General features: G+C 43.8%; 1 protein-coding gene across 3 annotated transcripts; it reads right to left on the reverse strand.

Annotated features, from left to right (window-relative positions):
* Positions 1 to 1,509: 1,509 nt before the first annotated feature.
* On the reverse strand, positions 1,510 to 14,168 carry LOC129844117 (aspartate aminotransferase, cytoplasmic-like). 3 transcript variants are annotated; one of them, XM_055912512.1, is made up of 9 exons: positions 13,919 to 14,123; positions 9,514 to 9,695; positions 8,325 to 8,448; positions 7,269 to 7,381; positions 6,857 to 6,961; positions 6,429 to 6,579; positions 5,948 to 6,113; positions 3,308 to 3,450; positions 1,510 to 2,704 (listed from the first exon to the last, which is right to left on the reverse strand). In XM_055912512.1, the coding sequence occupies exons 1-9, from the start codon at positions 14,025 to 14,027 to the stop codon at positions 2,565 to 2,567; spliced, it is 1,233 nt and encodes a 410-aa protein (XP_055768487.1). In that variant the 5' UTR covers positions 14,028 to 14,123; the 3' UTR covers positions 1,510 to 2,564. The 3 variants fall into 3 exon arrangements, with proteins under 3 accessions (XP_055768487.1, XP_055768484.1, XP_055768485.1); XM_055912509.1 differs by lacking the exon at positions 1,510 to 2,704 and having other exon boundaries at positions 3,371 to 3,559; positions 13,919 to 14,168; XM_055912510.1 differs by lacking the exons at positions 1,510 to 2,704; positions 3,308 to 3,450 and adding an exon at positions 3,696 to 3,771 and having other exon boundaries at positions 13,919 to 14,167.
* Between the last annotated feature and the right edge of the window lie 748 nt (positions 14,169 to 14,916).

Consider the following 14,916-nt stretch of genomic DNA (forward strand, 5'->3'; position numbering starts at 1 on the left):
AGGGAGAGGGATACAGAGGAGGGCTAGGGGAGAGAAATAGAGGGGAGGGTTTGGGGGAGAGGGATAGAGGAGGGTTTGGGGGAGAAAAATAGAGAGAGGAGGGAGGGGAGTAGAGGGATAGAGAGAATGGTGGGGAGGAGAGGCATAGAAGATGGGGGGCTAGAGGGAGAGGGATAGAGAGGAGGGCTAGGGGAGAGAAATAGAGAGGGGAGGGTTTGGGGGAGAGGGATAGAGGAGGGTTTGGGGGAGAGAAATAGAGAGAGGAGGGAGGGGAGTAGAGGGATAGAGAGAGGAGGGAGGGGAGGAGAGGCAGAGGACAGGGGGCTGGGAGAAAAGGGAAACGTGAAGGATGGAGAGAAAGGGTAAAGGGGGAGTGATGCTCTGTGGCTCCTGTCATTGGTCAGTGAGGAGAGAAGAGCATCCTTCCTTGGAAAACAGAAAAAGTGCTGACTCACTATGCTGCATGGGAGTAGAGGCAACAGCCAATCAGAACCCTGTTTTTAACTGGAGTAGGATGAGACTGATTTAAGGTCAGTTTTCTTGTTTTTCACCTCAATGGTTAGGGTTAGGATTTTGGGAGGGGAAGCTGATTCTAGATCTGTGCTTGTCAGCAACGTCTATATGGAGGTATTTTAACACAATGCATTTTTAAAGTGCTTTTTGTCTCAAAAATGGTCCTAAATTGAAATGGATAAATTAGACAGATCGTCAGGACTGGAGAACACTGGTGTATGGGGAGAGAGTGGCACCTACACAGAAAGTAATACAGAGATATATCTTTTTATAGAAGAGAAATGCATATATGAGAGATGTATTGTAGATATTAGAGTTTATAATGACTTTATGGGTACAGTATGTTCAAATGACTACACTGGGCATTTTAACAGGGGAAGACCCCTTGGATTTTTGCATTAAAAATGTACAAAATTAAAAAGATTCACAGGTTTCAGCTGTCTGACTTTTTATTGTTCAGACTTTGAACAATGTTTTTGTTTATTCCAGTTGCTGACAGTTATTACGCAGGGTTTTTTCTTGTCAGGTTAGGAAAAACTCTGGGTCAAGTTATTACTAATGTCTTAAGGACAAATCGCACCATTAGTAACATCACCACTGTGGGACTCAGTAGCAAAATACCCAGAACTACACCAAGGGCCTCCGGGGGAATTCCAAAAGGGATTCGGGGTGTCTGTGATTGAGTGTCCCACAGAGGACCCCAGGAAGAGTAGCTGCTGCTTTCACAACAGGTAATGGGGATCCTAATAAAATACCCAAAACCCATCTGGGCAGTCAATTACCTGCTGGATGTTGATGAACGGTGGCGATTCAACATGTAGAATCTTTTTGGAAATTAAAACAGAAAATGGCGACTGATATTCTGTGGTCAGAGGCAGTAGGTCGATCAGTCAGCCGACCGGTGCTTTAACCGTTCGTCGGCAGAGTTTAGTCTTTTAGAACTAGATTAAAACAGCCATGTACACAGGTAGAGAATAAAGGATAAATTACATTCAGTTTAGTACACGATTCATAATTTATTATTAGCTGTATGAATGTACATACAGGATGTCATTATCACCATGGCAATCAAATGGCGTGTGGCTGTGTGTTGGAAGACCAACCGTATGTGTACAGTGAACAAAACAAATACAGAACCGTTAAAGGCGGAGATTAACAATCATTCATAAGTAGCGTTATTATGAATAGGAGTGTTTTATCACACCAAGTACATGCCTAACACAGAACCTAAGCCACAGACATTTACGTGGTTCAACTATTACCACAGTAGTGGTATGTGCTTTTCCTATAGGCCATATCTGCATATTGCTGCTCAAATGTTTAGAAAAGGTCATATCACCCAATCAGAGGGCATTTCCTGTTAACGTTTGACCTATTAGGCACATGCATGAACTGTAAAGAACCTTTCAAGCCTGGCACATGACATCACAGAGCATTCGATCCACAATGCACCATTTCACACATTCTAGAACGTGGCGATTGTTAAATGGAACCAGTTCTATGTAAAAGACGTTCAGAAGCATTGTGGTTGTCTGTAGATAGGAGGTCTGGGGGCTCGTATGTACAACACACAATCACACAATTCATTTTACACAAACTTTTCACTCAACTTCTAGCAATGCTTCACTTTCAAGTGCTCTGAAACATATATATATATTTTTTAAACAAAGTGCACACAGTCATCTTTTATACATTTCCAAAACCGGAAATGGCACAATAAAATAAATAAAAGGCAACGTAACGGTCGCCAGGAGAGTGAAATACTTCGACTAGAGGTCTGCGTTCAGATTGTTTACAGATGACTCAGTAATCTGAGGAGGAGAGAAGATGGACAGACACCAGTTATACTGTTGATCATTAACATTGATTGTTGTGAACACGTGTCATATCGTCGCTCTTCTACATTTTACAACCAATAGATGGTTAGAGCACTACTTATAGAGGATGTGTTGTCACAGAAGGGGGTGCTTGACGAGACCACACGTGACAGTTAACAGTACTTCCTGTGGTGGATAGGAAGCAGGAAGTAGCTGGATGTGGACGGCGGGGCCTTACTGGACCTTGGACACTGTCTCATGGATGGACTCTGCGACATAGTCGATGTTCTTGGAGGTGAGGCCACACATGTTGATACGACCGCTGGCCATCAGGTAGACATGCTTCTCCTTAATCATGTACTGCACCTGCTTAGCTGGAGGGAGGAAGGAGAGGGAGAAAGAGAGAGAGGAAGGAAGGAAAGGAAGAAAGAGAGGGAAGAAGGAAGTAGAGGAAGAAAGAGAGGGAGGGAGGAAGGAGAGGAAGAGGGAGGAAGAGAGAATGTTATTAAAATGACAGCCAACTGTCTATGTTGATCATGTAATCAATCTGCTTCGCTGTAGACTGTAGGGAGAGGAAAAATATCTAAGTTGTAGAATTGTATCCGTGTGTGACGATCTGTGTGTGTAGTTGAGCGTGCATGTTTCTGTAACTTACCGGAAAAATTCCATTATTCCAAAATTCCATTAAAAACGCAGTCTCGTTTTTAAATTAGTTAAAAACAAGCGCCGGTCTCATAATGCCCGGGGAATCGTTTCATATTTTAGCAACAAAACAAAAAAAAAGTATGATTACACGTGCACAGATTATGCCCGGTCTGCTTGGGATGTGCCTGTGTACATGTCTGTGTGTTTGGGAAACGTTTATGCCCAGTCTGCTTGGATGTGCCTGTGTACATGTCTGTGTGTTTGGGAAACGTTTATGCCCAGTCTGCTTGGATGTGCCAGGGTACATGTCTGTGTGTTTGGGAAACTCTTACGGTTGAGTCCGGTGAAGCTGAACATGCCGATCTGCTGAGTGATGTGGTCCCAGGTGCCAGGTGTCCCCAGAGCAATGAGCTTAGCCTTCAACTGGTCTCTCATCAACAACACACGGTCAGCCATGGTCTTTACATTACCCTTCCTACAGGAGAGAGAGAGAGAGGGAGAGAGAGAGAGAGTTGGTTAGTTTAGCCTTCAACTGGTCTCTCATCAACAACACACGGTCAGCCATGGTCTTTACATTACCCTTCCTACAGGAGAGAGAGAGAGAGGGAGAGAGAGAGAGAGTTGGTTAGTTTAGCCTTCAGCTGGTCTCATCAACAATACACAGTCAGCCATGGTCTTTACATTACCCTTCCTACAGGAGAGAGGGAGAGAGAGAGAGAGAGAGAGTTGGTTAGTTTAGCCTTCAGCTGGTCTCATCAACAATACACAGTCAGCCATGGTCTTTACATTACCCTTCCTACAGGAGAGAGAGGGAGAGAGAGAGAGAGAGAGAGTTGGTTAGTTTAGCCTTCAGCTGGTCTCATCAACAGGACGTTACCCTTCCTACAGGAGAGAGGGAGAGAGAGAGTTGCCCTTCCTACAGCCCACGGGGAGTGGGACAGCTTCAACTCTATATCACTGATCTGAATGGGAACGGCAGTCTTACAAAAATCTGCCACCAACAGAACGTGGCTTACAACAATCCCCAATAAGGAAGCACAGTTATTAACGTACAACAATCCCCAATAAGGAAGCACAGTTATTAATGTACAACAATCCCCAATAAGGAAGCACAGTTATTAATGTACAACAATCCCCAATAAGGAAGCACCGTTATTAATGTACAACAATCCCCAATAAGGAAGCACCGTTATTAATGTACAACAATCCCCAATAAGGAAGCACAGTTATTAATGTACAACAATCCCCAATAAGGAAGCACAGTTATTAATGTACAACAATCCCCAATAAGGAAGCACAGTTATTAATGTACAACAATCCCCAATAAGGAAGCACAGTTATTAATGTACAACAATCCCCAATAAGGAAGCACAGTTATTAATGTACAACAATCCCCAATAAGGAAGCACAGTTATTAATGTACAACAATCCCCAATAAGGAAGCACAGTTATTAACGTACAACAATCCCCAATAAGGAAGCACAGTTATTAATGTACAACAATCCCCAATAAGGAAGCACAGTTATTAACGTACAACAATCCCCAATAAGGAAGCACAGTTATTAACGTACAACAATCCCCAATAAGGAAGCACCGTTATTAATGTACAACAATCCCCAATAAGGAAGCACCGTTATTAATGTACAACAATCCCCAATAAGGAAGCACCGTTATTAATGTACAACAATCCCCAATAAGGAAGCACAGTTATTAATGTACAACAATCCCCAATAAGGAAGCACAGTTATTAATGTACAACAATCCCCAATAAGGAAGCACAGTTATTAATGTACAACAATCCCCAATAAGGAAGCACAGTTATTAACGTACAACAATCCCCAATAAGGAAGCACCGTTATTAACGTACAACAATCCCCAATAAGGAAGCACAGTTATTAATGTACAACAATCCCCAATAAGGAAGCACCGTTATTAATGTACAACAATCCCCAATAAGGAAGCACCGTTATTAATGTACAACAATCCCCAATAAGGAAGCACCGTTATTAATGTACAACAATCCCCAATAAGGAAGCACAGTTATTAATGTACAACAATCCCCAATAAGGAAGCACAGTTATTAATGTACAACAATCCCCAATAAGGAAGCACAGTTATTAATGTACAACAATCCCCAATAAGGAAGCACAGTTATTAACGTACAACAATCCCCAATAAGGAAGCACAGTTATTAATGTACAACAATCCCCAATAAGGAAGCACAGTTATTAACGTACAACAATCCCCAATAAGGAAGCACAGTTATTAACGTACAACAATCCCCAATAAGGAAGCACCGTTATTAATGTACAACAATCCCCAATAAGGAAGCACCGTTATTAATGTACAACAATCCCCAATAAGGAAGCACCGTTATTAATGTACAACAATCCCCAATAAGGAAGCACAGTTATTAATGTACAACAATCCCCAATAAGGAAGCACAGTTATTAATGTACAACAATCCCCAATAAGGAAGCACAGTTATTAATGTACAACAATCCCCAATAAGGAAGCACAGTTATTAACGTACAACAATCCCCAATAAGGAAGCACCGTTATTAACGTACAACAATCCCCAATAAGGAAGCACAGTTATTAATGTACAACAATCCCCAATAAGGAAGCACCGTTATTAATGTACAACAATCCCCAATAAGGAAGCACCGTTATTAATGTACAACAATCCCCAATAAGGAAGCACCGTTATTAATGTACAACAATCCCCAATAAGGAAGCACAGTTATTAATGTACAACAATCCCCAATAAGGAAGCACAGTTATTAATGTACAACAATCCCCAATAAGGAAGCACAGTTATTAATGTACAACAATGGAGCAGTTGTCAAAACTTGGACTGTACCATTCAGTGAACTCCTCTGGGTTAACTTAGAAGGGAATGTTGTTGGACTGTACCATTCTGTGCAGAGAATTGGGTTGTTGAGTATAAAGGGTTATATTTTTGACCGTACCATTCTATGAACAGATCGGGGTTGTTGAGTGTGATGGCTACGATGCGCGCCCCCTGAGAGGGAGGGTTGGACCAGGTGGTCCTGACGATCTTCTCCATCTGGGACAGAACACGGGCCAGGTTGTCTGTATCCTGGGCCACTACCGTCAGGTTACCAACACGCTCATCTGGAGGACGAAGGAACAAAATGGAGGATTAGCGTCACACAGTGTGTTTAAGTGGCTGAGAGTTTGTGACCATATGAAAAATGTAAGCAGAAACTCTGAAATGTGGCCACAGCAGCAGACTGTGTGTGTGTGTGTGTGTGTGTTACATGTTGGTGTCCATGTCTATGTATAATATATGCCATTTAACAGACATTTTATCCATTTTACGTATGGGTGGTCCCGGGAATTGAACCCACTATCCTGGCGTTACAAGCACCATGCTGTACCACCGGAGACACAGAGGACCACGATGTACGTGTCTGTCTATAGACTCACTGTAGAGGCCAAAGTTCTTGGAGAAGGACTGGGCACAGAGCAGCTCAAATCCTTCAGAGACAAAGTAGCGGATGGCCCAGGCATCTTTATCCAGACTGCCTGATGCAAAACCCTGGTAGGCTGAGTCAAAGAACACAAACAGCTTCCTCCTCTGGGGGGGAAGAGAGAGAATTGAATTGAGAGGGTAGAAAGGAAAAACAAAAAGTTACCAAAATATAAACGAGCCAGATGGATTATGGTTGGGATTGTGAGATGTCCGTTCCCCCTGGGGAGAATTCATTAGTCGCAGTACAGAAACTATTTCATCCAAATGGAAAGCTTTTTGCAATGAAACCAGAGCTTCTATTGAACAGATTCAGGTAGGTCCCTACCCGTTTGGTTCCGTTTGGTTCCTAGTGAATACATTCCTGCTGTCTCCCCTGTCTCACCTTCATGACCTCAGCGATCGTCTTCCATTCGTCAGGTGTGGGGTCTGTCCCGGTGGGGTTGTGGGCACAGGCATGGAGCACAAAGATAGAGTGTTCTGGAGCGTTCTGACAAAATAACACACATCAATGATCAAGAACAGGATTAAGGATGTGCATTTGAAAGAATGTCTGCGTTCAAGTAAATCTCCTGAAAATGATTCTGAGTAGTCAAATGTCAGCGTGAAACGGGGCTGACGGCAAAACAGTTTGCAGTGTGTTATCTGTTGTTCAGATTACTGGTTGTTCTGATACACAACTGACAACCAAACTGAAATATTAATGCGAGACGCTCATCCACAGCTTGTTGTAGCCTAAATCATGCATGATGTCGCTCTAACTCAAGTCCCTCACCCTCCCTCCGCCCCTCTCTCACCTCCAGGTCATCCATTATACCAGTCACGTCCAGGCCTTTCTTTGCTCCGTCCCAGTAGTGATAGGGGCGGATATCTTTAAACCCAGCATCCGAAAACACTGCATTGTGGTTCTCTATAGGGGGAGAGAAGGAGGAGAAAGAAGATGGCGAGGAGGAGGAGAAGAGGGTATTTGCTCAGTATGTTGTGCTCTTAGGGGGATGATGACTCAATAGAAGTAGAATATGTTGATTGTGCTCTGTGTGTCTGCTGCTGTGTCTCAGTTATCTAAACAGTCCTTATTGGTTCTATGGTTATCTTGCTATCTAAACAGTCCTTATTGGTTCTATGGTTATCTTGTTATCTAAACAGTCCTTATTGGTTATCTTGTTATCTAAACAGTCCTTATTGGTTCTATGGTTATCTTGTCATCTAAACAGTCCTTATTGGTTCTATGGTTATCTTGTCATCTAAACAGTCCTTATTGGTTCTATGGTTATCTTGTCATCTAAACAGTCCTTATTGGTTCTATGGTTATCTTGTTATCTAAACAGTCCTTATTGGTTATCTTGTTATCTAAACAGTCCTTATTGGTTATCTTGTTATCTAAACAGTCCTTATTGGTTCTATGGTTATCTTGCTATCTAAACAGTCCTTATTGGTTCTATGGTTATCTTGCTATCTAAACAGTCCTTATTGGTTCTATGGTTATCTTGTTATCTAAACAGTCCTTATTGGTTCTATGGTTATCTTGTTATCTAAACAGTCCTTATTGGTTCTATGGTTATCTTGTTATCTAAACAGTCCTTATTGGTTCTATGGTTATCTTGTTATCTAAACAGTCCTTATTGGTTCTATGGTTATCTTGTTATCTAAACAGTCCTTATTGGTTCTATGGTTATCTTGTTATCTAAACAGTCCTTATTGGTTCTATGGTTATCTTGCTATCTAAACAGTCCTTATTGGTTCTATGGTTATCTAAACAGTCCTTATTGGTTCTATGGAACCCAGGACTCCCTGGAAAATCCTGGCTAAATCAATTCCATGTAAATGAGTTGGTTGTAGCTCCGCCCACTGACCCCAGGTCGGCGCAGAGACGTAGACGGGCGTGGCAGTGTTGTTGGTGCCGTTGTACCAGCGCCTCAGAAACTCCGCCCCGATCCTCAACGCACCGGTACCTCCCAATGCCTGGACCGCTCCCACCTGGAAAGAGAGAGAAAACATCAACATTTGGGCACGGCAAGGCAGAAGACTGTGTGTGTGTGTGTGTGTGTGTGTGTGTGTGTGTGTGTGTGTGTGTGTGTGTGTGTGTGTGTGTGTGTGTGTGTGTGTGTGTGTGTGTTGACTTCCACCCCACGATGTAGAACTTCTACAGGAAGTAGAATTTAATTCAGTGCAATTCAAAGAAATTGGACTGAGTCATGGAACGAGTTATATTGAATCTGACAGGTCACACTTCCAGATACCAAATAATATATCACTTTTCCCTGGAAACAATGTTCATCAACTCTCTTAACCTTAGTGCTTAGAACAGACCATTACATTTCCACCACCATTTCATTGGCTTCTTTTTCAAGGCCTCAGGGTCAACTTGAGGGTTGAACTACTGCTGGGAAATGTTGTATTTCCCCCATATTTAACTAATTGTAAGTGATTAATAAAATATAATAACTTTGAATATTCACATACAGGTGTCGTTTTCTTTGATCATACATTTCAAGATGTTGTCCTGAAAATGGATTGTTTTATATGCATGTATATTACGACATGTTTGATGTTTTAAGCACAAGATGTATAGTTGTATAGACTACACCTAATGTAGTGGGGTGGCGCAGTGGTCTAGGGCACTGTATCGCAGTGCTAGCTGCGCCACCAGAGTCTCTGGGTTCACGCCCAGGCTCTGTCGCAGCCGGCCGCAACCGGGAGGTCCGTGGGGCGACGCACAATTGGCATAGCGTCGTCCGGGTTAGGGGTTAGGGAGGGATTGGCCGGTAGGGATATCCTTGTCTCAGTATGTAAAAAAAAAAAAAAATGTAATAAAAATGTATGCACTCTACTGTAAGTCGCTCTGGATAAGAGCGTCTGCTAAATGACTAAAATGTAATGTAAATGTAAAAGAGACACTTCAAATTAAAAATTGTAATTCTGTATTCTCCTTACGACTTCAATTCAATCATTTTATGGGAATTTCTGAGGCATTTTCAATTCAATTCTGCCCAACTCTGGTATGTGTCTATGTATATACATGTGTCCCTCCCTGCTACCTACCCTTCCGTCCTTGATGGCGGGGCTGTCATCCCCCAGGGCCACCTTGGAGGCAGCAGAGCGGAGCTCAGGGAGACCCAGGATGGGAAGATACTCGTGGTTCAGACTGTTGTCCTCCACTATCATCTTCTCTACCTTCTTCACTACGGGCAGGACCCACGGTAGACAGTCATCTGTACGGTAGGCTGAGGAGAGAGAGGAGACATTATATACTGTATCTAACGGTCTATCTAGGCAGGACCCACGGTAGACAGTCATCTGTACGGTAGGCTGAGGAGAGAGACATTATATACTGTATCTAACGGTCTATCTAGGCAGGACCCACGGTAGACAGTCATCTGTACGGTAGGCTGAGGAGAGAGACATTATATACTGTATCTAACTGTCTATCTAGGCAGGACCCACGGTAGACAGTCATCTGTACGGTAGGCTGAGGAGAGAGAGGAGACATTATATACTGTATCTAACGGTCTATCTAGGCAGGACCCACGGTAGACAGTCATCTGTACGGTAGGCTGAGGAGAGAGAGGAGACATTTTATACTGTATCTAACGGTCTATCTAGGCAGGACCCACGGTAGACAGTCATCTGTACGGTAGGCTGAGGAGAGAGACATTATATACTGTATCTAACGGTCTATCTAGGCAGGACCCATGGTAGACAGTCATCTGTACGGTAGGCTGAGGAGAGAGAGGAGACATTATATACTGTATCTAACGGTCTATCTAGGCAGGACCCACGGTAGGCAGTCATCTGTACGGTAGGCTGAGGAGAGAGACATTATATACTGTATCTAACTGTCTATCTAGGCAGGACCCACGGTAGACAGTCATCTGTACGGTAGGCTGAGGAGAGAGAGGAGACATTTTATACTGTATCTAACGGTCTATCTAGGCAGGACCCACGGTAGACAGTCATCTGTACGGTAGGCTGAGGAGAGAGACATTATATACTGTATCTAACGGTTTATCTAGGCAGGACCCATGGTAGACAGTCATCTGTACGGTAGGCTGAGGAGAGAGACATTATATACTGTATCTAACGGTTTATCTAGGCAGGACCCATGGTAGACAGTCATCTGTACGGTAGGCTGAGGAGAGAGACATTATATACTGTATCTAACTGTCTATCTAGGCAGGACCCACGGTAGACAGTCATCTGTACGGTAGGCTGAGGAGAGAGACATTATATACTGTATCTAACTGTCTATCTAGGCAGGACCCACGGTAGACAGTCATCTGTACGGTAGGCTGAGGAGAGAGACATTATATACTGTATCTAACGGTCTATCTAGGCAGGACCCACGGTAGACAGTCATCTGTACGGTAGGCTGAGGAGAGAGACATTATATACTGTATCTAACTGTCTATCTAGGCAGGACCCATGGTAGACAGTCATATGTACACCATCTGTATACAGGGCTCCAGAGTGGCACAGCGGTCTAAGGCACTGCATCTCAGTGCTAGAGGCGTCACTACAGAACCTGGTTTGATTCCAGGCTGTATCAAAACTGGCCGTGATTGGGAGTACCATAGAGCAGCACACAATTGGCCCAGCGTCATCCGGGTTAGGGTTTGGCCGGGGTAGGCCGTCATTTAAAAAAAGAATTTGTTCTTAACTGACTTGCCGAGTTAAATAAAATGTTTTATAATACACACTGTACATGTCTGTCAGCCTGTCAGCGTGGGCAGGACCAATAGCAGGCACCAGGCAGTCATTTACTGTAGGCTGGAGAGACAAAAACAAGTATTACAGAGTGCACAATAGCCTAGTTATAATAAGCCTACTTAAAAATGTTGATGGTTGACACCAAAACAACTTTTGATAATGACCACTAGCAGGCTGCAACACAGCCATAGTGCAGCAGTATGTTCAATTCATGCAGTCTGCTGTCACACCCTGCTCTGCTGGAGGTCACCCTGGCCTGAAGAATAAGTGTGTGTGTGTGCGTGTGTGTGTGCACGCCTGTGCATGTGACTTCCGAGGAGCTTAATTTCCCTCTCTAAGGAAAGCCTTCCAATTTCTCTCCTTTCCAGTCCAGGCCGGTGCGCTCTACCATTGAGGATCAAATTACAGCCGTTGATATTCAGTTACCAAAGTTCACAACAAATAGCTAGCTGGCCTACACCAGGCCCTGGTCTAGTCGAAGGGGAAACTACATACATGTAGCCTAGCTAGCTGGCCTACACCAGGCCCTGGTCTAGTCGAAGGGGAAACTACATACATGTAGCCTAGCTGGCTGGCCTACACCAGGCCCTGGTCTAGTCGAAGGGGAAACTACATACATGTAGCCTAGCTGGCTGGCCTACACCAGGCCCTGGTCTAGTCGAAGGGGAAACTACATACATGTAGCCTAGCTGGCTGGCCTACACCAGGCCCTGGTCTAGTCGAAGGGGAAACTACATACATGTAGCCTAGCTAGCTGGCCTACACCAGGCCCTGGTCTAGTCGAAGGGGAAACTACATACATGTAGCCTAGCTGGCTGGCCTACACCAGGCCCTGGTCTAGTCGAAGGGGAAACTACAGACATGTAGGCTAGCTGGTTAGAAGCTACTTTTCTTTGTTGTTTTTTTCCCTTCCTGCAGTTCATTAATATACCAAATAGTGATTCATCAAGGTCACAAGACAAGCCAAACTAGTTTATAATAACAGTTCCTCAACACACCCTGTTTCTACTAGCATCAGTCTCTCACTGCCAACAACAACCAGGCGATATTTTCCCAGGAGTCCTGTGTGGTGTTGTGTTATGAGGCCCTTGGCTCTAGGTTCTGTAGCTACTACCGAGGGAGTACGAGCGGAAGTGACTTTTCCTAGCAGGTTGAGCTAACCCCCTCCCTTTTCCTAGCAAGTTGAGCTAACCCCCTCCCTTTTCCTAGCAGGTTGAGCTAACCCCCTCCCTTTTCCTAGCAGGTTGAGCTAACCCCCTCCCTTTTCCTAGCAGGTTGAGCTAACCCCCTCCCTTTTCCTAGCAGGTTGAGCTAACCCCCTCCCTTTTCCTAGCAGGTTGAGCTAACCCCCTCCCTTTTCCTAGCAGGTTGAGCTAACCCCCTCCCTTTTCCTGGCAGGTTGAGCTAACCCCCTCCCTTTTCCTAGCAGGTTGAGCTAACCCCCTCCCTTTTCCTAGCAGGTTGAGCTAACCCCCTCCCTTTTCCTAGCAGGTTGAGCTAACCCCCTCCCTTTTCCTGGCAGGTTGAGCTAACCCCCTCCCTTTTCCTAGCAGGTTGAGCTAACCCCCTCCCTTTTCCTAGCAGGTTGAGCTAACCCCCTCCCTTTTCCTAGCAGGTTGAGCTAACCCCAACTTGAGGTTCCCCAACTGGCCGAATTTGGCCCGCAGGTTATTTTTGGGGGGGTGGGGGGCCTAGCTCCAAATGATTTTGGAAATCTGTTCCAAAGTATTCCCACGCACAATAGTGAGATATGTGATCATATGCAAATATGTGATTATGTTCTAGTCAAATATTATATATGTTTGGGCTTCTTGCCGTCAATTTGCAGCCTACAAATGACTTGTAATTATGTTCCCCTGAGCATCGGCTCAAGAAAAACAATGGTCCCGGTGTAGAATCTAGTTGATGAGCCCTGCTGTTCTCCCTCTAGTCAGAACCATTGTTCACCTGTCTAAGTCTGTCGTTGTGAATTGAACAGAGCGTGGTTTGGGGAACAGGTTTAAACGGTGAGTGAGAAGATACAATCATGCATTCCCTACAGCCTTGGCATTGGAAGACTGATGAATGAAATGCAAGGGATCACAATATAACCTAGTAGTGAAGGCAGAGTGATCTATTCCAAACCCAACACATGCATAACTATCTGTTCTGACCAGAGCCCACTGGTCATAGAGATCCAATTCCTAATTGTATGGCGATGGTATTCAGACCTCATCTACAATGTTTAGGAATGACCGCAGACCTTTTGGAAGGTGTGTCACCCGACGTCACCAGTCCTATGACGACTGAGTTCGAACTGAAGTTAACAGTTTATAATACGCTTCTATTGCGGACTGCCTGATCTGTTCTGTATGGACCGCACGGGTTCTCGTAGAATCAATCATGAGGTCACATTGCTGTCCAGTGTCCAACAAATGTCAAACTGCAGAATGAGCAGCGTTTTATAAATGCTTTCATGCTGCAAAGCATAACATGTAAATCATGTTAGATACTAGCAAGATGTCCCTGTATTAGCAGAAAACTATGGCTGATATATGCGGCAGTCTAGTTGCACTTGCTGTCAAACTTCGACTACTTTGTTAGCCAGCATGCTAACGAGGAAGGTCAAAGCCATGTTAGTTGGCAAGCATTCTATTGTCATGCTACTCAAACTAGTGGCCGTGGTCAAAGCAGTTTACCCGTCTGTGTTGCAAATTCGAAACGTAAGTTAGAATAGCTTGTTGGAGCTTCTCTCTCTTACCTCCGACTCCCAAATTCACCTTCTGCACGTGAGTGTCCTCTCTGAAATCGGCAGTCAGTTTAAAAACGGCCACTGGAGGGGCTTGAGGTACTTCGGCGAATATAGACATGATTATAACGGATCCCGGTACAGAGCAGGAGAAGGGGAGAGAGTCGTTCTTGTTCAGTACCTCACCGATAGGCTGCAGCGGAGAGACAAGCGAACTTCACCTTCAACGCGCTACAAGGTACCGCTGTGAAGCAGGAAAGAATAACTAAGTACTTCCGGGTCACGGATTTCTGGAATCCTTCAGAATAAAGAGACAGTGCAAAGCCTAAATGGTCAAACATTGTTTTTTGTGTGTTCTCATATCATTTATTGCACTGTACGGTGTTTTAGTGAAAGGGGGGTCCATTTTACTCAGGCTTCTAGTTTCCAAATCTACAGAGTTTACACCCAGAGGAGCGTCCTGCTCCTTCAGTATACAGGTAATTGTGTACTACGGTGCAGTATGTTCACTGTGAAAAAACGTACTGAACTTCGTGCAAAACAAATGCGCTAATTAATAATGGGATTTAAAAGTATTTTCTGAAGTTGATTATTATAATTATTATAATAATATTATTCATATTTTTATTAATAGTAGCACTATAAATAATGTTTTGTTATTTGTATTATTGTTGTTGCCATGATAACTATCTAGTAATAATTACTTGCTGTAAACAATAATGTCAACGCTATAATATCATTTTTGCTATAAAGGCGATTAACTTTATTGATTTTTCCATATTGTTAAACTAAATTTGAAGTCTGCTAACATTTCCTCATAACATGTTACGAATTTCGACCATTTGTAATATTTTTCACGATCTTCATTGCAGGACATTTATTTAGGAAAAAGCCGAGGTAACGGCCTAAATTCTTGCTAAGTATTGCTTATTCTTGCTGGCGGAATGGAGGTCTACAAGGCAAGCTGGAACCAATGTCTGGAACGGTTGTCAACCCAATGACCAATGAGA

Source organism: Salvelinus fontinalis, unplaced genomic scaffold (genome assembly GCF_029448725.1).
Source record: "Salvelinus fontinalis isolate EN_2023a unplaced genomic scaffold, ASM2944872v1 scaffold_0176, whole genome shotgun sequence".
Classification (NCBI taxonomy): domain Eukaryota; kingdom Metazoa; phylum Chordata; class Actinopteri; order Salmoniformes; family Salmonidae; genus Salvelinus; species Salvelinus fontinalis.

Excerpts from the sequence above, each read along its gene's own strand:
- LOC129844117 (XM_055912512.1), bottom strand. The coding sequence starts at position 14,027 with ATGTCTATATTCGCCGAAGTACCTCAAGCCCCTCCAGTGGCCGTTTTT. Across the intron at positions 7,382-8,324 it reads CGTCTCTGCGCCGACCTGGG|AGAACCACAATGCAGTGTTT; the intron begins GTCAGTGGGCGG and ends CTCCCCCTATAG. Across the intron at positions 6,962-7,268 it reads GTATAATGGATGACCTGGAG|AACGCTCCAGAACACTCTAT; the intron begins GTGAGAGAGGGG and ends TTATTTTGTCAG.